Source organism: Mastomys coucha, unplaced genomic scaffold (assembly GCF_008632895.1).
Source record: "Mastomys coucha isolate ucsf_1 unplaced genomic scaffold, UCSF_Mcou_1 pScaffold18, whole genome shotgun sequence".
Classification (NCBI taxonomy): Eukaryota; Metazoa; Chordata; class Mammalia; order Rodentia; family Muridae; genus Mastomys; species Mastomys coucha.
In genome coordinates, this window is record NW_022196900.1 from 72,687,018 (window position 1) to 72,712,384 (window position 25,367).

The following is a 25,367-nucleotide window of genomic DNA, read 5'->3' on the forward strand; positions in this document are numbered from 1 at the left end:
TTTCAAGACACGGTTTCTCTGTATAGCCCTGGCTGGCCTCGAACTCAGAAATCCCTCTGCCTCCCAAGTGCTGGAATTAAAGGCGTGCGCTACCACCGCCCGGCACTTCATCCTTATATAGGGGTTATTCTGACTACTATAAAGTTATATCGTTATGTAGGAATATAAATATGTATCTCACAGGTGCATATAATTCAAGTAATAATATATATATATGTTCATATATAGGTAATAGTGTATATATAGGTGTAAGAAAACTGAGGTTTCAGTTGCCGGCTGTCCATGCTCACATAACTAGTAAGCAGTAAAGCTGGAATTCCAAATCTGGGACTTTGGCTTCAGAATTTGGTGCTTTTATCAATCATGAAGACTCTGCATTCTGTGTCACCAGAACCTGACAGTGTTGTTACTGTCCTCAGAGAAAATCCTGCTTGCATCTAGAAGTTACTTGCCAATAACCCTTGATTGTCATACTGTTTTTTAATTGCTACCAACTAGTGAGCTATTTTAGAAATGTTTATCTTAATTGAACTTAACTGAAAGGAAAGGAAAATTAATATAGTTGGCAACTCTCCCTTGAGAAGTCCACGCCCACATTTTTGGGCATCTTAAATTTCCTCTCTTTCTCTTAACCTTCAGGCTTAAAATCCATATTAAAATCCCTAACACTGCTTCCAAAAAATTATAGTATATCGGTTGGATTTAATATTCTCTCTCATCTCTTATTTAATATTAGTAGAATATTCTCTGTGTATAGTCCTGGCTGTTCTGGAATTGGCTTTGTAGACCAGGCAAGTGATCCGCCTTCCTCTGCCTTTAAAGTGCTGGGATTAAAGGTTTGAGTTTGAGGTCACCCTGATCTACATAGTGAGTTCCAGGACAGCCAGGGCTATATAGAGAGACCTGGTCTCAAAAAACTAAATAAGTAGGAGGAATATTTGTAAACGTGTTAGGCATTTTTTTTTGTTTTTTGTTTTTTTGTTTTTCGAGACAGGGTTTCTCTGTGTAGCCCTGGCTGGCCTAGAACTCACTCTGTAGACCAGGCTGGCCTCAAACTCAGAAATCTGCCTGCCTCTGCCTCCCAAGTGCTGGGATTAAAGGCGTGTGCCACCACCACCACCCGTCTAGGCTTATATTTTTTAAAACCAATTTTAATAAGGGTTTTTCAACCCACTTCTAGCCTGCCTACCAGAGATAGAAAGGTTAATAGGAAACAGGGATGTGGACCTGTTTAGAAGTAGTTTTGGGGGGCAATTCCAATCTTCGTTGTCAGGGTATGAGCGGTCCAGTCCAGTCGGCAAACACCAAACACAAATCATAGCAGTGGCTAGGTCCAGAAGAAACTTTGAGACTGCTGAGTTGGCAGGAGTCTGAGGAAGCAGCAAGAAGCAGCTGGAATACCACAGGAAGGAGCTCTCCGGGGCGGTCTCTACAAGTCATGACAACCAAGGTTAGCGAAGAGCAGCAAAGTGTTACAAGATGAGCCAGTGTGAGAGTATCCGCTCACTCTCTGGGGTTATATTATATTCTTTCTAAACATCATGTGCCTTCTCAAGTGCCCACTCCAACAAAACATCACATACAAGACAGCTTCCATAAAAATGTCACTTGTCTTTTTGCAGCAAAACATCCTCTCATAAGACAGCTTCCACAAGAAAATCACATGACAGAACTGAGTCTCCAAAGAAACCCAAAATTTTTCATTTTATATATATGTGAGAGCAATAACACTGTATATTGTACTTCTGCTTGCCTTGTACCCAGAATAATGGTTGATGGCCTCAGTAGTGAACAAATCTTAATATGTAATTGAATATTATTTGGCATATACTTATCTACGGAAAATAGAGCAAATAAATTTTCTTTTTTTTGACTTTTTCGAGACAGAGTTTCTCCATGTAGCTCTGGCTGTCCTGGAACTCACTCTGTAGACCAGGCTGGCCTCAAACTCAGAAATCCGCCTGCCTCTGCCTCCCAAGTGCTGGGATTAAAGGCGTGTACCACCACTGCCCGGCGCAAATAAATTTTCTAAGAATTTCCTTTTTGCTTCCATTTATAGATTTCTAAGATCCAGCCGTCTGTTCCTGAACTTTCGCTTGTGTTAGACAACAACTTCACAGAATTGAGTAACCAGGCTAACCCTTTGGAAAGGATGACTATGGAGAAGCCTTTGTTGATTAAGCCATCACAGCCTGAGCTTTGTGATGCCAAACACGGCTCAGAAACTAACATTGGGGAGCCTTTCCTGAGAGGACTACCAAATCAGCTAGGCCAGGACACTGCTTTAAGACAGTGCAGAGGGAAGCAGCCATCTACCTGTAAGAGTGAGAGTCTCCAATGCAGGAACACTAATGCTAAACCATCTCTCAATGTGCCGTCTCCCGATGGAGCTGAGAAACTTCAAGCAGTCTCTGCTGGGAGCATGCCAAAGGAAGACTACCCCGTGAGACCTTCTATGTTGGACTCTAGGCAGCCCTCTCTTTCTCCGCCAGCCCACCCACACAATCTTGTTTTTTCACCCCATAATTCAGCAAGACCGATGGAGCTTCAAGCACCCACTCCTTCATTGCCATCTTACTATCCCACAAATGTCTGCAACTGTTGTCAGCATCATGGCCATATTCAGTATAGTACAATAAATTCTTGGCAGGGAAATACAGTAGGATCCATTCAAGACCTCCGATCTGAAGCCCTTCCAAAACATGCATTCTTTCATTCAGGTGGATGCCCATCTCTGTGTCCTAATGCCATCCACTCATCAAGTAGCCCTGTTACCACGAAGCAAGGAGGCATGGGTACCTACTCTCCCCACAACAATGGAGAACAATCCCCTGTGGCAGGACCTTCACATGTGGACTCGTGTGTGCCACATCCCTGGGCCATGTGCATGCACACACCCAGTACAGCACCAGACAATGGCATGATGGGACTGTCTCCTGATGCATATCGCTTTGTTACAGAGCAAGACAGGCAGCTGAGACTACTTCAGGCACAGGTTTGTGTGAAGCTTTGTCAGTACTCTTAAATTCTTAATATTTGACACATCTGTTTTTTGGGGTTTTTTTGAGATGTGGTCTCATGAGTCCTAGGCCTTGAACCTGTCGTCCAGGAGCCTAGGTCTTTACCGTAAGATACTCTTTCCTCTACCTACCACATACTTGGATTTATAGATGTGTACCACTGTATCTAGCTGTCTCTGTGTCTGTATGAGACTTGTTCTACTAATTTTATTCTAAAATGTTCCCTCTCTTCAGGCCTTTTTTTTAATTTATCCTTCTTTGAAGTTGAGTCTGAGTTTGCCTTTTCCCCCTCACTTCTCATCAACATCCTGCTTCCACATACATATCCCAAACCAGATCTCTCTCTCTAGACAATGAGAGCAAAAATAACTGGAAATGTATACTTGAGGTTTTTTCTTAGCCTAGTTACTATACAAATATGTGACTGCTCTGCATAATGTATTATTTAGAAAAATCTTTGTTTTAAAGCTTTCTGAGGCCATTCCAGGCTCAATGAGACCCTATCTTTTAAAAGGAGGCTTTGGCTGGAGAGATGGCTTAGTAGTTAAAGTTAAGTAAAAACTTTAAATCTTTTATTAAAACAATTTTAAAAAAGACAAAAGATTTTCAATTCTGCTTAAAATACTTTGGATACAGACACCTGAGAAAATTCTACTTTATTTTATTTTTAGATGACTCTTTAATTAAGTATATGTGTGTATATCTGGATGAGTTTATGTACGCCATATACATGCCTGTGCCAGAGGAGGCAGAGGACATTGTATCCCTTGGAATTAGAGTTACAGGTGGTTGTGTGCTACCTGATAAGGATGCTGGGAACCTTCTCTGTAGGCCCAGCTTTTTTATTTAAATAGAGATAAATTCTTTGAGGTTACATAAATTTGGATTTTGATAAATCATTAAATATTAAACCAAAAATGTTAATATATTTAATTAATATTTCCACACTGAATTTTCTGTCTTACCTAAAAAAAGACTTTAAGATAACCTAAAGAGATCTGTTAAGCCATTTAGAAACCTTAACTACTTACAGTGTTTATTTATAGAGTGTGAGCTTTTATCTAGATTATCGTCACACAAAATATGACAGAAAATGTTTACATTAATGTGGAGGCCTAGGGTCAGCTTTACATGTTGTTTCTCGGGAGCTGTCCACCTTGCGTTTATCATTATTATCATCATCAGACAGAGAAGGACAAGAAATACTTTGTAGGTGATAACAATTTCAGAGTAATACTTAATCTAAATGGATTAAAGCTTTATATAAATGTCTAAATATGAATGAAAGAACAGGAGACATGGAAGAAACATTGAACTATTGATAGTAGTTTCCTCTAGAAAGAATTGAGATGTCTAAAGAGGGTAATGAGATAGGGAATAAATATATTTTGGTGTTATTGATACATAATTCAGATATCACACAATTTACCTTTTTACAATGTACAATCCAGTGGTTCTTTGTATATTTGTTCAGAGTCCGTTGGAATTGTTGTTTGAGTTTTTTTAAAGATTTATGTGTGTGAGTACACTGTAGCTGACTTCAGACACAGATGGTTGTGAGCCACCATGTGGTTGCTGGGAATTGAACTCAGGACCTCTGGAAGAGCAGTCAGTGTACTTAACCACTGAGCCATCTCTCCAGCCCCTCTGTGTATGTTTTAAGTGTTTTTGAGACAGTCTCTCAGTAGGGCTGGGTATAGGCTAGGCTGGTTGGTCTGGGAGCCTGAGGGTCTGCCTGTCTCCACCTGCCTTTTACTTGGGTGCTAGGGATCAAACTCGGATCCTCATGTTTGCAGGTAAGCATTTCACCAGCTGAGCTATTTCCCCAACCCCAGGTAACTTTCAGACCTGTCCATTTTGAGTACATAAAGAACTTTATTACATTGGATCATTTTCTAAGAGTACACATGAATTTTCTAATTATCAACAATTTGAACTGTCTTCTATTGCAGACAGTATACCAGTCAGTGACTACTATACTTATAGTTTATTTTCGGGGCTTCTTGCTGCTGTTGTTGTTGTTGTTGATGATGATGATGACGATGACGACGAGGATGTTTTTGAGACAAAGTTTCTCTGTTATTCCAGGCTGTCTTAGAACTCTGTAGACCAGCCTGGCCTTGAATTCAGGTACTCACCTGCCTCTGCCTCCTGAATGCTGGGATTAAAGGTGTACGCCATCACTCCCTGACTCAGTGCATTTACTTTTTATGTTATTTATGTATTTACATCTTTCAATTGTGAGCCTTTAGGCTTAAACAGCTGAGCCACCTTTCCAGCTTACTTATTTACATCTTTTACTTACATTTTAGTTGCATATGTGCTAATATCACTGTACCATAGATCCTCCCTAGATGTAAACTTAAAATTTTTTATTATGTTTATTTTGGTGTGTGTGTGTGTGTGTGTGTGTGTATGTGTGTGTGTGTTTATGAGGGCCATGATGTGCTTGTAGAAGTCATGAGTTTAGAGGAGTCAGTTCTCTTCTTCCAATACATGGGTCTTGGGGATCAAAATCAAATGCCCTAAACCCCTGAGTCATCTCACTGGCCCTGTAGAAGTAAATTGTGAAGTCAAATAAGTCCAGAGACACTCAGACTTGGCCTATAGCCCAAGTGGTGGAGCATTTGCCTTGTGTACAAAAGGATACCCAAAATTGTTCCTATTCTAGTATTTCAGTCTTTTGTTTGTTTGTTTAATCCTTAATGGAGTAGGTAGATGAATTGAACAGATTCCTTAGATTCTAATTCATTTTCCAGTCAATATAGGAAAAGCAACCTGATTGATAGTCTACTAAAATTAACTAGTTAATCATAATAATACCATTTGTAGGGAATTAGAAATATTTAAAAAAATAATCAACAACAAACCAAATAAAGGGGGATGTTCCTCATTCCAGTATATATTCAAGAAAAGTTAAAAACCCTGTACATAAGCTGCTATGGTGGTACCCTAGGAGATGGAGGGAGTGTTCCCAGCCCGAGCAACAAAGCAAGGCATACATCACCTAGGACTTCAGCGAGGCCCTATCTTAAAACAACAAAACGAGAGCAGAACAAAAAAAATCCCTTGTATATAAATGTCCACAGCAATATTCACAATAGGTCCAAGTATCAGGAGCTTGGTTGTCCATCAGCTTGATTGATGGATAAACTCAATCCATATTCATACGGTGGAGTATTCCACAGTCAAAAGCACTGATCAATGTTGTGATTAGTCTTGGAAGCTTTATGTAAAGAGAAAGATGGCAGGCAATTAGCTTAGTTCTGTGTATATGAAATGTCCAAAATCAGCAAACACAGAGAACTGGAAGGTGTATTAGTGGGTCCAAAGGTCAGGAGAGGAGTGGTAAGGGATGATAGTGAGTGGAGATAGATGCCTTTACGGTTTAAAAATGTCTTGGAATTAATAATGATTATTGTTTCACATTTTGTGACTATACTATGAACTTCAGAATTGGTTAATTCTAAGGTATGTAAATAATATCTCCACTTGAAAAGGAGGAGGGAGGGCTGGAGAGATGGCTCAGCGGTTGAGAGCACTGACTGCTCTTCCAAAGATCCTGAGTTCAAATCCCAGCAACCACATGGTGGCTCACAACCATCAGTAATGAGATCTGACGCCCTCTTCTGGAGTGTCTGAAGACAGCTACAGTGTACTTACATATAATAATAAATAAATCTTTAAAAAAAAAAGAAAAGAAAAGGAGGAGGGAAGGCTCATGAAATGTAAAACTTACACATAAAATCTGTGATATAGGGCTAGAGAAATGGCTCAGTAGTTAAGAGCACTGGTCCTCTTCCAGAGGACCTGGCTTTAATTCCCGGTATCCACATGGTAGCTCACAACTGCTTACAACTCAAGCCCCAGGGGCCAATGCTGTCTTCTGGCCTTCATGGCCACCAGGCATGTAAGTGATGCAAACAAAACAGCCATCCGCCTAACATAAATCATTTGTAGTACAAGTGTCTTACAGACAAGAAGGAGTCAGTCATTGTTACCTATTGCTTGTTACTGTTTTGGTTCAGACTGGCCAAACATGAACAATTTTGACTAAAGTTTATAAAAGGAATCTTGTGTAAAATCCTCAATTTTGGGTACATGAAATTCAAGGTATGCCTCCTTTCCCATTCTTAATTGATTTATAAATGAAGTAGGAATGAAGTATATTAATTTAAAGTATTTGAATAAAATTTTAACTTATAAATACTAATCTAATCACCTGTAAGTTTCACTTTTAAATTTATACTTAGTGAAAGTGGGTCTTAGTAACTAATGATATGGCTTTCTACACTAAATAAGTCTCATAGTATGATTTAATTGTATTGTAAGAAAATATAGTTAAAAGTCAGCTCTGTAATGACTGGAGGATTTGTAATTTGTTACTAAACTCTGCTGCCAGTTTTGTTGATTGCTGTATTGCCTGGTCAATGCATGTTTGTAATTGATACAGATTCAGCGCTTATTAGAAGCACAGTCTCTAGATCCCGGCTCCCATAAGACAGTAGCCACTGCGGAAGACACTGTGAAAGCGGCAAGAGACATGGAGCCTGTTTCCATGGAAGCACAGCCTTCACCTGGCTTGCACGTGAGAAAAAGTGTAAGCATTGCTGTGAGCACAGGTAACTTTTTTTTTTAATTGTAAGAAATTAGTTTCTACAGAGTGAGTTCCAGGACAGCCAGAGTTATACAGAAACCCTGTCTCGAAAAACCAAAAAAAAAAAGAAAAAAGAAAAAAGAAAAAAAAAGAAATTAGATTTTTGTGCCTCTCATGTTTGCCTTTTGAAAGAAAGGAATGGAGGAAGAGATAAGGAGATGGCCTAGTGTGGTGCCTGCCACATAAGCATAAGGATCTGAGTTCAGATCTGTAGCTCCCACATAAAAAGCCAGGGGCATAGTTAATGTGCATCTATAATCCTAACACTGGGGAGGCTGAAGGATCCCTGGAGCTCTCTGGCTAGTGAGTCCTGCCCAGCCTGTGAGCTCTTCAATTCTCAAAAAAGTAGGGTAGAGAGTGGTGGAAAGACACCTAGCATTGTCATATGCTAGAGACCTCTAGCATATGACATCCATATCCTTTTGCGTGTGTGCTCACGCTTTTACACATTCATACAGAACACACACCAAAGAAAGGGAAAAAAGTGCAGTGTTTTTCTGTCTTATAAAATTCTGCACTTACTGTACTGTAGTTTCTCACTTGTTTTCGTTGGTTTGTTTTTTGGGGGAAGGGTTTCAAGACTGGGTTTCTCTGTGTAGCCTTGGCTGTCCTGGAACTCACTCTAGACCAGGTTGACCTCAAATTTAGATCCACCTGCCTCTACTTCCCAAGTGCTGTGCTTAAAGATGTGTGCCACCACTGCCTGGCTATTGTAGTTTCTTATCATCTGTGTCTATCACTAGACCACTTCTTAGGACTTGGAAATGGCTTACCCACTTTTGTATCTTACACAATTTAAAGTGACAAGTGAAATGTTTACGTTTTGGGGTTTGTCTTGTTTTGTTTTGACTTGTTTGGGTTTTTTGAGATAGGGTCTCTATGTAGTCCTGTCTGCCTTGAAACTTGCTCTATAAACCGAGCTATCATGGAACTCACAGAGAGCCTCTGACCTCTGCTTCCCAAGTACTGGAATTAAAGGCCTGTGATCATGGACCCATTCCAAAATGAATTATTGACAGTCATTTTAATTAGGAGACTTTTAGGAGCATATTTATTTTACATGTACTTAACTTTCTCTAAAGGTATAAAGTAAGCAGGACTTTTACAACTTTTCAAATTTTTTTCTAAAAAATATGAATGCACATTTAAACCTTGATGATGTTATGATTTATTTTCATAAAGTCACTCAAAGTAGAAAATGTTTTCATGATGGTGCATGCCTATAGTTTAAGTGCTCTGGAAGGCCTTGAGTTTGTTCCAGATTGGGCTCTATACCTTGACTCAAAAACAAAATGAAAGGAAAAAAGAAACCATTTTGACTTAAATTTTTTTGCTTCTTCAAACCACTGCATTAGCAGTGTTTCCCAGATTGGAAATTGTACATAGGTCATGGTGCAAGAGATTATTTGAGGTAGAGTACAGATGACTGTCTTACTTTTATAAATCTCTTTTTCTCTCTAGATCGATTTTATGTGTATGAGTATAGGTATGTATGTATGTTCACCAGCTATATGTCTGACGCTAGTGAAGTGTAGGTGAGGAGGTAGTTAGGTCCTCTAGAAGGCTGGTTGTGAATCCACGTGAGGACTGAAAACCAAACTCGGGTCTTCTGTAAGAACAAGTGCTCTTAACCACTGAGACTTCACAGAAGTGGTGAGGCTAAGGGAAAATGAAGTGAGTTTGTGTAACAGAAAGTAGAAACGTGGTGTGTAGAGAAGCTCTAAAAACACGGACAAACGCTCTCATTACATTAGAGAAACACCAGGTTGTTGGTTTTCTAAGTATGTGTTTTATGTACATGTGTACATATGTTTTGTGTACACATATGTGTGCAGGTATGCTCAACCTTGTAGGTGTGAATAGATGCCAGAACTTGATCACACTGTCTTCTCATTTGCTGTTGTGCTCTGCTCTGCTCTGCTCTGCTCTGCTCTGCTCTGCTCTGTTCTGTTCTGCTCTGCTCTGTCTGTCTATCCGTATGTATGTATGTATGTATGTTTTGGTTTTTCAAGACAGGATTTCTCTGTGTAGTCTTGCCTGTCCTGGAACTCACTTTATTGACCAGGCCGGCTTTGGACTCAGATGTCATGCCTCTGCCTCCTGAGTGCTAAAGGTGTATACATCACCACCTGGTTGCTTTCTTTCAGTAACCCTGGAACTTGCTTTTTCAGCTAGGCTGCTGGCCTTGCCTTCTGGTGGCTTTTACATGGGTGCTTAGGGGTCCTCATGCAAGCAGATCACACACTGAGATGTCTCCTTACCCCCAAAGCACTTGATTTGTAAATACCTGCCTCACAGTATTTGTGCCTTGTGCACCTCTAATACAGTTATTTAGAACAAAACCAGAGAATCTATGAATTTACAGGTTTTTTTTTTCTCATGTAAATTTCTTTCTCCTGCAGTATTTTCATTTTACTTTGAGACAGGGTCTTACTAATGTAGCACAGATTGGCCTTAAACTTGCTACATACCCTAGGCTACCCTCCCACTCAGGACCCTCCTACCTCAGCTTGTTGAGTGCTCTGTGCCTTCATTTGAGAAGCCGAGCCTCCTCTTGAGCAGGCAGGACATAGATGTCCCCTTCCCTTTGCCACTGGTTTCTTGTCTTCCTACCTTCCACCTACTTCTCTTTGAGGCATTTTTAAAGGTAATTTGAAACAGTGTGATTTTGTTAAGATAATGTGGGTGTTCTTTACAAGCTTTTACATTCATTCTTTTTCTAGTTGAATGCTTGTTCTAAGGGCTGAACTAATTTAACCCCTTAGGTGCCAGCTTGTTTTGGAATGCAGCAGGTGGTGATCAAGAGCCTGACTCACAGCTGAAGCAAGATGATAATGATACCAAGATTTCCAGTGAAGACATGAATTTTTCTGTAGATATTAATAATGAAGCGACAAGTCTTCCAGATAGTGCATCTTCCTTAAAAGCAGTTGACATTCCTAGTTTTGAAGAAAGCAACCTTGCTGTGGAAGAATTTAATCAGCCAGTTCCTGAATCTAAGTAAGAACCTTCCATTTACTGTTTCATGCTATTTTTTTAAACATTTTCTTTTTTTACAGTGCTATGGATTGAATATATTTTATATTCAGGGATTGGTTTTGTTTTGTTGGGTGGAAGGTGGGGGCGGTGTTTATTTAAGACCAGGTCTTTCTTTCTTTCTCTTTTTTTTTCTTGTTTTTTTGAGACAGGGTTTCTCTGTATAGCCCTGGCTGTCCTGCAACTCACTCTGTAGACCAGGCTTTGCGCCACCACTGCCCGGCCCCTAGTCTTTCTATGTATCTCTAGCTGTCCTAGAACTCACTATGTATAGAGTGGCCCTGAACTCACAAGAGATTTGCCTGTTTCTGCCTCCTAAGTGCTAGGATTAAAGGCATGTGCCTCTTTGCCCTGCTTAGAATATAATTTCATATTTATATACATAGTAGAGAATAATTAAATCTGGCAATCAAAATTATGACCTCATATACTTTTTGTGGCAAAAAAATTTTGAATCAGCTTTGCAAATCTGAAATATACTATGGACTATTATTTATAACCGTCACAAATACGTTAATTTTCTTCCTTTTTGAGACACTGATAAGCTTAGTGCATTTTCATTGACATCTTTACATGGTAAGAGTCAGCATAACAGAAAATCTCAAAGAAAACTTTCAACTATGCCTATATGCCAGTTACTGAGTTTGCTAATCTGAGTGAGTCACAACATCTTAAGAAGCTTCAGCTTCTGTGTTCTCAAACCTCACCTTAGAGATTCTAATAGTACAGGGTTCCAAATGACAGTGCAATTATATTTGAAAAAGACAACAACATATAAAATATCATTTTATATGTTTATCCTATGTTTGTTTTAAAACAATAGATGAACTGACAAAGCATAGAAACAAAGCCTTTAATCCCAACACTTAGGAGGGAGAGGCAGGTGGATATCTGAGTTCAAGGCCAGCCTGGTCTACAGAGTGAGTTGCAGGATAGCCAGGGGTACACAGAGAAACCTTGTCTTGAAAAAAAGGAGGGTGGGGTGAACAAAATTGACAAAATGGTAATTTCTGAAACAGATTGTATATGGTATTTTGTTAAATGGTTTTCACTTGAGTTTGAAATTTTTGAATTTAATAGAAAATGATATTTTCTATTAAAGTAATGATTCCCAAGAAATTGATTTAGCTCCTCGGTAAATTTGGCAAGAGTTCTTTGAACTTTTAGCATGAGCTGCAGCACACCTGGCACATAGTGATCAGACAGTGAGTAAAGCAGAGCTCCCATAACCACATAAGCAATAAAATGAGATGGTTTCATGAGGTGACCACTGCTCCTAAGGAAGAGAAAGCAGAGCCCTCAGGTGGTGTACACGGGATGATGGCGGAGTGTGACATGGATTGTATTCAGCAGAGTAGCAGAGCAAGGCTCTGGGACTGAATGATAAAGAGCCAGTCCTGACATGATCACTGAGAAGAATGCTCTGGTTGGCGGAAATGGCGAGTATATAAAGACCCTAGCTAGGGCATATAAGCTTGAGATGTCTAGAAACAAGCAGATATTCCAGCAGAGCTGGACATAGTGACTGAACAGGAAAGAATAGGAAATAAGATCAAAGATGGAGAGGGAGCCAGATTGGATAGAACTTTGTGGGCTTAGATTTTTCCATGTTCTTTAAAATAAAGGAAGATGTTAGATAGTGGAGTTCTGTAATCTGGTTTTCATTTTTGAAGGTATTTCTGGTTGTTTTGTGGCAAGCTGAAGGTGGGATTCAGAGGGAGTAGTTGAGAGATTGGCTGTTCCCTGTGTAACAGGGAACAAGTAGGCTGAAAGTGGCCTCACTTGGAGGGTAAGGAGAACAGCTAGAATACCTCAGGCAATGCCGTGAACTTAGCTAGAGAAGAAGGAAGGAGGACTTGAATGTGAAGCAGCATGGGACAAGCAATAGATTTCAAGTTAAAAGTTGTCTGATACTAATTGATGTTTAAAATTATTGATTATATAATAGTTAAAACAGTAAATGTGTACCTCCAAAAAACTAAGAGAAACGTGCCTTTAATTTCATAATACTGTTTTAATCAGAGGTTCAAGTAATGTTCATTGTGTGTAAATCTGCCCAGCTAGACTGCTCCTGGAGCAGGGTGGTAAGCATAGATATTTCTCTATCTCTGACACAGGAACTCTCCATGTAAGCTCATTTATTCATTCATTCAGACTTTCCTACAACTTAATATGTATCAGAAGTGGGCTTTGAACCCATGATCCTCCCGCCTCAGCCTCCTGAGGGCTGGAATTATAGATATGCACTGCCATGTCCAGCTCATGTTTATGTCTAAATAAATGCTTATTGACAGAGTTCCAAATCTGTATATATTTTATTTGAAATAATGTCAGAAACTCAATTCTCTTTTTTAACTAACTCATTTTATGTGTGTATTTTACTTGCATGTATATCTATATGCCATGTGCTTTCTTGTCACTTGCAGAGGTCAGAAGAGGGCATCGGATCCCCTAGAACTAAAGTTACAGATGAATATGAGCCACCATGTGGTTGCTGGGAACCAAACCCAGGTCCTCTTGGAGAGAGAGCAGCCAGTACTCTTAACCACCAAGCCATCTTTTCAGCCCTTCCTTGACTTAACTACAGAATACTTCCTAAAATTGTCAAGGTTTTCAAATTTTTTAAAATCTCCAATCCTTTGGTAGTTAAAAACTTCATAAAAGGACCTAATTTAACTAATAGAATGAAAAACTAATTGCTTTTTCAGGACAATTATAATCAGCTTTATTGATTGTAACATAAACAAGATGAAGATCTAATTCTCTTTTTTCAACATATAATACATTTATTTAGGATCAATACTATCTCTAGGCCAGATGTGGTGGCACTTAGAATATGGAGGCAGGACAATCATGAATATGACACCATCACAAACTATATAAAAAACAACCTTGCCCTGCCGGGCGGTGATGGCACACACCTTTAATCCCAGCACTTAGGAGGCAGAGGCAGGCGGATTTCTGAGTTTGAGGCCAGCCTGGTCTACAGAGTGAGTTCCAGGACAGCCAGGGCTAAACAGAGAAACCCTGTCTCAAAAAAAAAAAAACAAAAAAAACAAAAAAGAACAACCTTGTCCTAAAAAAACATATCCAGAGCTGTCCATGGTGGGTTTGGTGCTGTTGCACAGCCTGTGGGCTGACTCTGCTGTTGCTCTCATGGCTGGGGATTCATGGGTGTCACTTAGCTCCCTGGCTCCTACATCAGTGTTGGAGCAGTCTCTAAAGATGAGTTTAGCCGAGCGGTGGTGGCGCACGCCTTTAATCCCAGCACTTAGGAGGCAGAGACAGGTGGATTTCTGAGTTTGAGGCCAGCCTGGTTTACAGTGTGAGTTTAGGACAGCCAGGGCTACACAGAGAAACCCTGTCTCGAAAAAACAAACAAACAAAAAACCCAAAAACATAAAGAAGAAATACCACCAACTAAATAATATGATAATTGTGGCTTATGAATCTTGAATTAACAAGGATCTTTTCTATTTTAAAACTTCAGATGAGAAAATTATATCTTTAAGATGATATCCTAAAAGTTTTTTCTGCATCAGATGTAGACAATATCAGTAGCTTATTCTAGCCTTCAGTGAATGGTAACTTAAAATAGAACAGTACGATGATCTGGAAGAGTTGATAAGAAAGCACTGCTTGCGTTTTACTACTTTCTTCCAAAAGAACTGCACTTCAAATATACGTGAAAAGTGATTTCATGTCTGTTAACCCTGCATGTCCTTTCCAGCAGCTCTTCAGAGCAGAGAAAAGAACCTGATGTTCCTGTGTTCTTCCCGAATGCCTTGCTGGCTCGAAGCATGTGTTTACAGACTGTGCCAACAGAGGGAGCCAGTAACAGCACTGAGTCACCACAGGGAGCAAAAGTTGAGCCTCCCGGGCCATCAGATAACCAGAAAATTTACCAGGACTTGTTGGTAAGTAGACTCTTTTATTTTTGTGAAGTGCTTATTTAGTATAGGAAATACTAGTTTAGATTTAAACTGAATGAGACCTTGAAATAAAATCATCTTTGACCACTAACAATTACAATATGAAATTGTTTAGATTTTCATAAATTTTGATAACATAAATTGTAAGCTTTCTAGGTCATCAGATACTTAGCAAGAACAAACGTTTGTCTCTAATGAAAAAGAAAAAAAAACTGTATAATTACAAGTATACTAGATACTTTATGGAATTTGAGAAGATAATATTTAGCCTTCTGTGTGGCATTTTCCTCAAATCTTAAAGTTGTGTGCTTGAGAGTGGGCAGCTCACAAAGCTCGCTCTCTACTGGAGGACCCCAGATCAGGTGGCTCACAACCACCTACAATGGCACACACGGGCATATAAATACATAATGAGCAAATCGGTTTTTAAAAAAATGATCTTCAGAGGGTTAGTGATTTTTAGATGCATTCCTTTTCTTTCCATAGGGTCAAGTGAACCACCTACTAAGTAACTCCTCCCAAGAAACCGATCAACCACCTACCAAAGCAGCAGTTATCAACCGCGAATGCACCCAAACTCAGAATACTCAGCATGCAAGGAAAAAAACTCACAGTTCAGGACTGGTAGATAAGGACTGTGTGCTCAGTGCAACCATTAAACAGCTAAGGAGCCTCGGAGTGGAAGTCGACTCTCCTACTAACGTGAAGAAAAATGCACAGAAGGTGGATCATGCCAGGTAAGTAGGTTTTGTTTTGAAGATGAATAAATGTTAGGTGTGTTGCAGCACTCCTGGAGAGTGTGTGCTTGCAGCTCAGCTCTGCTGACTCGTCGTTTATTGAGAGCCTGCTATGTGTGGAATGCAAATATCATCTTTACATTTTCCAGTCTTCTAGTGGGAGGAGGTTACATAGAAAAGATACCTGATGGTAGTGGTTCTATTGATTTATCCTTTTATTGGTATCTTTCCAAGCTAAAGTTGCTAACAAAATACTGGAAAAGAGAAATGAGGTGTTTTGTTTTGTTTTGTTTTTTTAAGATTTATTTATTTTGTGTATGAGTACACCATTGCTCTATTCAGACACACCAAAAGTGGACATCAGATCCCATTACAGACAGTTGTGAGCCACCATGTGGTTGCTGGGAATTGAACTCAGGACCTCTGGAAGAGTAGTTGGTGCTATTAACCACTGAGCCATCTCTCCAGCCCCGAGAAATGAGTTTTATTGGCAGTGTCTGAACATCTTCCTGGAGGTGGTAGAATGTCACACCAGTTCCTGGTGGCAGTGTATAGCCAACCATTAGACCCTTCTGTTTAGATACCTCTTTACCAAAGATGACCTCAGCATATATACACCTGTAAAAAGAGGATAAAACCTGGAAATTATATTATTAAGCTAGTATTCTGAAAATTGTTTTAGTTATTAGAAAACTAACAAAACTTCCTAGTTTAAAAAAACAAACAAGATGAGACAATATAAAATGCGAAGGCTCCCCTTCCCTCAAACTCGTCAGTGTGTCAGAGTCAGTTACTTTGTATATTTCTTTCATATTTTCCTAGCGGTGTTATTTGGGTGGATGCTGGGAACTGAACTGGATCTCTAGAAGAGCAGCAAATGCTCTTGGCACTCACCCACCTTCCCAGGCCCTTTCTCGTGCCATTACTAGCTGCATTATATTCTGTTGTACCCGTGCATTAAATAGTATGTTGAGCCCTCATGCTCTCTGAATTTTTATGTACTGTTTAAGTCAGTGCTAAGTGTATGTCATCCTGCAAGTGCTTGCTCAAATTAGTTATAATTAGTGTTTTATCATTGCTTGCCAAATATTTATATTCATTTTGATCTTTACCAATAGTACAGGAGAATGAGGCTAACACTTTTGAATATTTTCTCTTTTAATACACTTGTTTCTCTCTCTCTCTCTCTTTCTCTCTCTCTCTCTCTGAATGATATCAAGGGACAATTTGAAGTCAGCTCTTTTCTTCCACCATGTGGCACTGAGCTCAGCAGTGAATGCCTTTCCCAGCCCTGACGTTTTTTCATTTCTGTACTGAGAGACAGACTCAAACATCTGTGACCACATAGTGATTTCTTCAGTTCCAAGGGATCCAGGGCTCTCTTCTAACCTCTCGGGTACCAGGCACATATGGGATGTACATATGTACACACAGGCAAAACATTTATATACATAAAATTAAAATAATGTTTAAGGAAAAAAGCATGAGAAAGAACTACATATACCTGTTTGGATTCATAACTTCCCATCCTTTCCATGCAGAATCGAGTTTGTTTGAGCAACTCATTGTATAGACCAGTATATAATTCTGTATATAATTCTGTTGCCTCAGCTTCCTATTACAGACATGATTAATATTCCCATTAGGGAGTAAGTAAATATTGGATAATATAATGTATTTTTTCTTTCTATTTTTGCTTTCTGTTCTGTTGTACTTGGTGTTTGGGAGAGAGTTGGCTTTTTGTTTGGTTTGTTTTTTGGGGTTTCTTTGTTGTTTTGGGGGGGCTGGTTTTTTTGTTTGGCTTTGTTGTGCTTTTAACAGGTTTTGTGTAGCCTCGATTGGCCTTAACTGATTATCCAGCCTGAGGCTGGGATAGCAGGCCTGCAGCACCACACCTAGCTTGGTAATGTCCTTCCTCACATTGGCATCCTATGTCCATGCTGTCTATAAAACACTGAGACTGGTCAGTCAGTCAGTGATCTGACTCACACTGTGAAGATGGGCTCCTTCCTGGTTGATGAATGCTCTCAACTGTGTCTGCACTGTGAGGACTTAAGTCTGGGGAGTCCGTTTAAAAGCCTCAGTCAGACTAAAGTGGGAACTTCTGTTATTTTTGCAGAATGAAACTCTTGCTATTTTGAATAAGGTAAAAGCTGCCTTACTTTCCTGTGTCTTTCAGTGTTTTGGCATGCATCAGCCCAGAAGCAGTGATCTCTGGATTAAACTACATGTCATTTGGTAATGTTGGCGTGAGCAGCTTAAGTCCCACTGGTGTGGATTTGAGCATGGAGGCAAATGCCATAGCTCTGAAATACTTAAGTGAAAATCAACTGTCACAACTGTCTCTTGCTCGATCAAACCAGAATAACGGTGACTCATCTTTTGGTCTTCTGCATATTAATTCAGACAGAAGCACAGTGGGGCTTAGCTTAGTTTCACCAAGCAACATGTCATTTGCAACCAAAAAATACATGAAGAGGTACGGACTCTTACAAAGCAGTGACAATAGTGAGGATGAAGAGGAGCCTCCCAGCCATGCAGATAGTGAGAGTGATCATGTGTTGAACAGAAACCCAGCATGCAGACCTGCGCAATGTGGTCATGAGAAAGAGCTTTCTCAGAATGCCTGGGAAATAGCTCAGTGCTCTGAGGACACGCACACAGACGTGCCGGTATTGAGAAATATCACAAACCAAGCTGTGCAGCCTAGAGCAACAGAACACTTGAATGAAGATTCTGCTATTTCATTAAGGAATCTTAAGCTAAGCCCAGCAGTGAACCTCCGAACTGGAAAAGCAGAGTTTACTCGTCATCCCGAGAAGGAAAATAAAAGAGACATTTTTCCTGGAACCTCGCAGCCTCCTGAGACTTTAAAGCAAATGAATAGCATGAATTCTGTAGGCACCTTCTTAGATGTAAAACGTCTCAGACAGTTACCAAAGTTATTTTAACTCTTCATTTCTCCTTGATGTGAGGACTAAGTATGCACTGATGGCACTTAAGGAAGCCAGACCTTTGGGATTTGTTTGTTTTTCAAGACAGGGTTTCTCTGTGCAGCCCTGGCTGTCCTGGAACTCACTCCATAGACCAGAGTAGCCTTGAACTCACAGAGATCCACCTACCTCTGCCTTCCAGGTGCTAAGTAGGATTAAAGGCTTGTATCATTGCCTGGCCATGACCTTTGGGAATTCTAATAACCTTTTAGAGTCTTTTCCCTGTTAGTAGCTAATTAACATTGGTTGGGGGTTGGGAGGTAGTTGACCCAGTTGTGAGATGGCTTGCTAGTGGGAAGGCTGGGTTCATTCAGCATCATTGAACCTAAAACAGAAGCAAAACAAGTTGAAGATCAGGTACTGCAGCTAATCAAGTTTAAATGTCTTTCCCTGTACCCCAGGACCTTGCATGTGCTAATGAGCTCCATTACTGAGCCTGACCACTGAGCTGTAGTCTCAATTATAGATTTTTAAAAGAAGGTCTCAGGTTAATCTGTAGCCTACACTGGCTTCAGACTTAGAATTCTGCCTTTCTCATCTGGCTCAGGTATGCACTTTACCCTATGTCTCCCAAAAACAGGTTTGTTTGTTTTTTTTGTTTTTTGTTTTTTTTTTTACATAATCATAGTTTGTTTCCAAACTAAGAAATTACATTAGATACAATACTGAATAAATGGCAGAACTTTCCATTGTCTTGGATTGTTATTTGGTGGGACGAGGCAGTGCTGGGTTGAACCCAGGGACCTCACATAAAGTGCTATAGCACTGAACTTTATACCTCAGTCAGAGAGGTGTTATGTGTACTCATTGATTTGCATTTTTTGTGTATAGATACATGAAATTGCATCACATAGCTTCCACTAACCTAAGACATGTCCTCCTTCCATCCATACCCTGGTAGCCCATGGTCTTTTTATCATCACCAGAATGTTTTTATCATTTTAAAAATGTTTCATAAGCAGAATTATACTTTTAAAAACTATTTTTTATTTGGCATTCTACCTTTTGAAATGTACTGTCTTACTTCAAGTAATATCCTGAGATTTATCCATGTATTGAGTGTGTCAGTAATTAATTCTTTTCTTACTTTTTACTTCCATTCCTCCCAAGTTGTTTCAAATTGTTGAAAAAGAAAAAAGAAAAAAAAATCCTCATTCACTTGAAAGATGTAGGTTTCTGCTGAAATTAAAATGTGGTTGCCCTGTATTAAAGCTTGTCTCATAACTGCAAGGAACCTACTTCTCCTGGTTTGTTTTGCTGAGGCAGGGTTTCTTTGTGTCGTCCTAGATGCCCTGGACTTAGCTCTGTAGACTAGGCTGACGTCACACTCACAGAGATCCTCCTTCCTCTGCCTCTGCCTCCCAAATGCTGGGATTAAAAGTTGGCCATCACCACCGCCCAGCTCTCTGAAAGTTTTTCTAACTCCACTGTGGCTTCCTCTCCCCCCTCCCCCATCTAGAGTGTCCTGCTTGTTGACTGTGTTGTAGTTGCTTGTCTTCTCTATCCCCTACCCAGTGCTCCATTCCATGGAAGTAGGTAGACCTGTTAGGTAAGCCTTGTAAAAGCTGCAAAGATTCTAAAGAGAAAGGTTATGTCATCTATATATTGAAAAGCTGCAGTGACCACTTCTGTCTCCTTAGGACTTGCTGTGTGAGGGCGGCTCTGCACCAGCACATAGCACACACTAGTTCTTCGAAGCATCCTGGCCTACCCCTATTCACCCATGTAAATGAGCTCTAAGTATCTTGAAGCAATTGAAAAAGAAAGCCTTCCTGAGGCCAGAGAACTCTAGGAAGAACTAGCTTCCCACCGGACATGGATCTGGAGCTGGATCCAAATACTGCTGTCTAAAACTGCACTATCCAAGCTGCCCTGCTCTGCTTTCCTTCTGGAAGGATTTCTTACTCTTGAGCCAAGAGCAGGAACCACCAGTTACTGAGTGTCTGGAAAGAGGCACTGCCAGCTCTGGTCAAGGGTTCTACTGATGACTTCACGGTGTAGAGCTAGCACTGAGTCTGCTGCAAGGGCCTAGATTAGCAGTCTGCTCTGCCCTTGCTCTCCAGGTGATGCTCACAGGGGCAGGACTTTTACTAGCCTTCCAGATCGAGAGGCCTTTAGGTCTGCACAGTAAGTCTCCAGGTTATGCTTTGTACCTGCAGACTTTCTGCTTCCAAAGTATCCTTCCAGGTATCCACCCCTCCTCCTATGATAGAAAGCCTTACCAAAACCTGTACAGCAGACGTACTTAATTCTCCTCTACAGAAGACAGAACGTGCTAGAATCAGCAGCCTCATGTCCATCCACAGACTCTAACCCAGTAGCAACTGCCCCCTCTACCCTTCCTCTACACAAGGACCCTTTTTACCCCACCCCCACCCCATCCCCAGTATTCAACAGGTATGTTGATCCTGCCAGGTACTGACCAAGATGTTGAACTTCTTGATGAGCAAGGCAGCCATGCTTTGTCAGAGCTCTGGTGAGGCAGTGATGTAGCTACTATCAACATAGTCAAGTGCTCACAGTAAAACTAGTAAGACCCTGGCACATCGGAGAAACAGAAGAAAGCTTATTTTCAGAGTATTCTAGGGAAATGACATTTTTTTTTCCCCAGAGTCTTTTGGTGTCGATAAGAAAGAGAAGGGGAAATAGAATATTTCTGCGCCAAAGCCTGGAGAGATGAGCAGACACTGCTTTGGACCAGGGGATTTAACTCAGGGAACAAACAGCAGGAAGGCTGCATTGAGAGTTAGCAACCACTGGACTCTTGCTGTCCCAGTACCCCAAACTCCATACTAGATAGGTAACTTAGAGGTTTTGGAGATGATGGGGTAACCCTGTGCATGAATTGTTGGTACAGAAATAAGTCTCGAGCCAGGTAGGATAGTGCATACGTTGGATCTCAGCACCTGGGAGGCAGAGGCAGGTGGATCTCGGAGTCTGAGGCTAACCTAGTCTACATAATGAGTTCCAGAACAGGCAGAACTGCTTACTAGACAGACCCTGTCTCCAGAAAAACAAAACAAAACAAGAAACCCAAAAAACAAAAAGCAAAACGGAGAGGGAGGAGGAAAGGCGTGGGTGGAGCTGTGAAAGTCCAGAGGAAAGGAAGGCTCTCTCTATGAGCACTGGTGTGTGGCCTCACCTTGAACCATCCCAAAGGACTTCCCAGGCTAGATAAGGAAAGGGTTCCCTCTTTTTAAAATAATGTTTAATATACTTCACACAAAAAAGTTACTTCCCCCAACAAAAACAGTTGGGGAGGAATGCTGGCTGAAAGGAGGCCATTATGTTTCTGTCTCTGGCTTACACATTACCCACTTTTTAAGTAAAAGAAAGCCTCACTAAAGGTGGGAGGGTGGAGGCCTAGGTGATCCCTCCTACATCCCCCACCTCCCCCAACGGAACCGTCTGGGTCATGGGGGAACATCCTCACAGGATATCCTGTTTTCCCACTTCCTGGCCAGAGACTGAACTCCAGGAAAAGGATGGATTTGGGGAGTGCTGTGTCCTGCCTCTTTGTGGGAGGTCTGGGGCCCAGACAAGGGTGCTCCCTAAAAACAATGGGAAGGATGATATCAGGCATCCAGGAGAGTCAAAGCTGTGGGACCCTAAAAAGCCAGTCTCCATTGTATACCCAGGACCCAGCCACAGGAGAGAAGGGACTTGATCTGGGTCATCATTCAGGCGCCACAACTGAGACTGGAACTCAAGGCAGCAGCCTGCACAGCATGCTTAGGGTTTTGCTTAGGGTCTTAGCGAGGTAGCAATCAAGTAATCAGACCCAAGTCCTCAGCTGAAACCTGACATCGTGGAAATGGAGTAAAGGCAACACAGAGAGAGAGAGAGAGAGAGGAGAGAGAGAGAGAGAGAGGAAGGAGAGAGAGAGCGAGAGCGAGGGAGCTCGAGAGAGCGAGCATGGGAGACAGAGGGAGAGATCCAGACTTTGCTCTTATCACTGACTTCCGAACTTTGCATTTTGGAGAACCCTTCAGAACCCAGTTTCGATGACCCCCTGCATCATCCCCTCCACCTTACAAACCCGGAGGCCTCACGTGGCAGCGCCGTTTTTTCCTTAGTTCCAACTCCACAGCCCTTTTTCGGATCCTCTTGCCCTCCTAAACCACCTTCCATGTGTACCCATGGCAAAGAGCACTCTCCGCTCTCTGACTCCCTTGTCCAGTGAAGAGCCACATGTAAAACATGTCCTTTTCGGCTTTCTTTCTTAGGGCAGAGGGCTGAGGCAGGCATGAACTTAGGCTCCCTAAAGCTTGTGCCTTACTTACCTTATTAAGGTAGCAACGGGTCTTAGCTAAGGGTGGGAGTCATTTTGGTGAGTGATTCCAAATTTCCCACCCCTGACAGGGATTGATTGTACTGCTTGCCCTGCATCCACCAGCACAAGACTGATGGTGGAGTAAGCAGCTGGGTGACTCTACATGGAAACCTGCATTTCCCCGCTGCACCAGATGGGGGCACCACTCAGAGTAAGTGTGGCGGCAACCAGGGATCCGTTTCTTTCTTTCCTGGCCAGACAGAATGCCCTTTCAAACTCGTCTGTGACTGGTTTTAGAGCCAAGACAACTAGACAGTTCCACTTCCTCCAAATGAAGCCCAGGTCCCAGCTGAATGTTTGCTCTCTGTTTCTCTCTGCAGCTCCATCAGTCTCCCTCTTATTTCTTTAATACATGGTCTGTGGTATGCTGGATAAAGACAAGTCAGGCAACATGGTCCTATCTTTGGGTCTTTGTGCCCAACATGATGCTGGGGATGATCAAGGGGCACAGGGCAACCTCACTTCTGCTCATCTTCTGTCCTAGAGAAATTGCTTTGTGCTTACCATCCCCTTTCTGCTCCCACCACCAATTCCCTCAAGGCCTGCGGAAACAAGATAATGATGGGATAGCCTGGGAGAAGCAAACTGCCCACTCATACATCACAAATCTCCCCTATCCTGTAGTAAGCAGAAACCACCATGGTTCCCTGAGAACAGATGGGCTTGATCCTCTCATACTCCTGACAGTTAGCACAGAGCCCACACTACTACTCGAAATGAACCAACAACCAGAAGCTGTGCTCGCTGTGTAGATGAGAAAACAGTTTCCAGACTGGGTCAGAGCTTGCCCTCCTCTATCGCTGGTGTCAAGATTGGGAGAAAGTTGGAATTTTTTGTTGTTGTTGTTGTTTTTCTCTTTTCATTTACACTGGCTCTATAACCCAGGCTGGCCTCAAATTCACATTTAGCTGAGGACAACCTTGAACTTCTGATCCTCCTGCCTTCACCTTCCTGGTGTTAGCATCAGAAGGTGTTCTACCTTTCTTCATTTATGCTGGAGATCAAACCCAAGGATTCAGCATGCCAACTACTCTACCAACTGAGTTATTTCCCAGCCCCAATCAGGGATTTCTTAACCTGCTACAACAGAAGGGTGAGCTCTCATTTCTGATGTTCAGACATCCAGGATAGTGTCTGGCACATACTAGACCTAGACCTGTAGTAAATGGAATACATGAATGACCAAAGCTGGGTTTGTTTGCTTCGTCCAGAGCCACCGTCTTCATAAACCCACTTTGTTCAACATGAGCCACAGTTTCACTGAGTTTCTTATCATCCCCAAACATGCCTTCTGCTTCCTACTGCTGGGTCTTCCCACTTGCTCCTGATCTTCCCTTCTCTATCCTTGTTGCACACTCCAAAGCAAAGGGCACCAGTGTAAAGCCCTGTGTGATATACAGGCTCCCCCCTCTCTAACATACCAGGCTGCACAATAACTCTCTGCTTCTGCTTCTGTTTCCTTCATGGAAGTGACTCTACACTTAAATACAGGGTCTGAACAGAGTAAGGCTCATAATCACACACACGCGCGCGCACACACACACACGCACGCGCGCACATCACATCTGTTCTTTAAATGCTCTAGACATGGTGCTTTTGCCACAAGTATCAGTCGGTCTTTTCAGCAACTCTGTGAATAATGGTGTTTTTAGACATGAAGAAACTGAGGCACAGAGTAGTTAAGGAGTCTCTTCTACCTCAGAGTACCCTGGTGATCAGTTACTTACCTTTAATTATTAAGGGGTCATGTCCTGGGATGTGGGTTCAGGGCCAGGTACCCAGGGCTACATAGAGATAGATGTCTTCTGCCCCAGCTTCTCCTGGTGACCCAACGCTGCCTGGCAGAGTCCAGTCTGCCTAACATCTACGAGTCTCCTTCAAGATGCTTTAAAAACCATATTCTTCCTTGTACACATCTTTCCATTTCCTGGTCTTCTCCACCCCATGCAGCTGACACCTGTCTCAGTCTGTGAGGAACGTGAAGAGGGGATACGGATGCTTATGGATGCTTGCTTCACAGGTGCCTCTGCACAAAGGGAGTTCTCACTGAGCCAGAGCAGAGGCTATGAAGGAAGGAAACAGAGATGGCAGATTACAGACAGATGCAGAGACAAGGCCTTTATACAGGAAAGAGGAGCAGATTCAGAGTTTGCCTGAGCCTAAGATAGAGACTGGAGAAATGAAAGGCAGAGTGAGCAAGATAAGAGATGAAAGGAATAGACCCCGGGGTTCCTCCGCTGCATCCTCATTACAGATAGGAAGACTGAAGGCCAGAGGAAGAAGTGGTCCTACTTCCTACAGATGTGTCCCTCTGTCCGTCATTCTCGCAAATCCCACTGGGTCAGGTCCTTCCTTCTCCACCGCTTTCCTCTTGCCCTTGTGCAGTAGGACTGAGCAACACAAGGGGCACCCAGTGGAAGGCTCCTGGAAAGCCGACCAGGAAGAGGGAGAGAGGAGACAATGTAGACAAAACAGGTTGATACGGAAGTTTTTCTGGACTAGGTAAGCTTGAAGAAGGGCACAAAGAATGTAAACAACTGTATTAATGCAAGATTTATGTGCAGTAAGATGTACCATTTCAGCATCCAGTTAGCTGAGGTTTCACACATGCATTTTTATAGTCATCACCACAATCAACGTATAGACTATGTCTTTGATG

At 41.6% G+C, this 25,367-nt stretch overlaps 1 protein-coding gene and 1 long non-coding RNA gene across 3 annotated transcripts in view; one reads left to right on the plus strand and one right to left on the minus strand.

Annotated features, from left to right (window-relative positions):
* Stil (STIL centriolar assembly protein) overlaps nt 1-19,605 on the plus strand; it is a 35,240-nt gene extending 15,635 nt beyond the window's left edge. Inside the window, exons 9-14 of one of the 2 annotated variants that reach the window (XM_031378229.1) lie at nt 2,060-2,995; nt 7,474-7,642; nt 10,443-10,677; nt 14,444-14,630; nt 15,132-15,382; nt 17,562-19,605. In XM_031378229.1, the coding sequence (XP_031234089.1) occupies nt 2,060-2,995; nt 7,474-7,642; nt 10,443-10,677; nt 14,444-14,630; nt 15,132-15,382; nt 17,562-18,333 (2,550 nt within the window). In that variant the 3' untranslated portion in view covers nt 18,334-19,605. The remainder of the gene's footprint in view (nt 1-2,059; nt 2,996-7,473; nt 7,643-10,442; nt 10,678-14,443; nt 14,631-15,131; nt 15,383-17,561) is intronic. The other variant, XM_031378230.1, reaches the window with a different exon arrangement.
* LOC116096428 lies at nt 15,809-20,918 on the minus strand. The gene is made up of 3 exons (XR_004121002.1): nt 20,799-20,918; nt 18,505-18,700; nt 15,809-16,000 (listed from the first exon to the last, which is right to left on the minus strand). It is a non-coding gene; the product is annotated as an uncharacterized LOC116096428 (long non-coding RNA).
* Nucleotides 20,919-25,367: the final 4,449 nt, after the last annotated feature.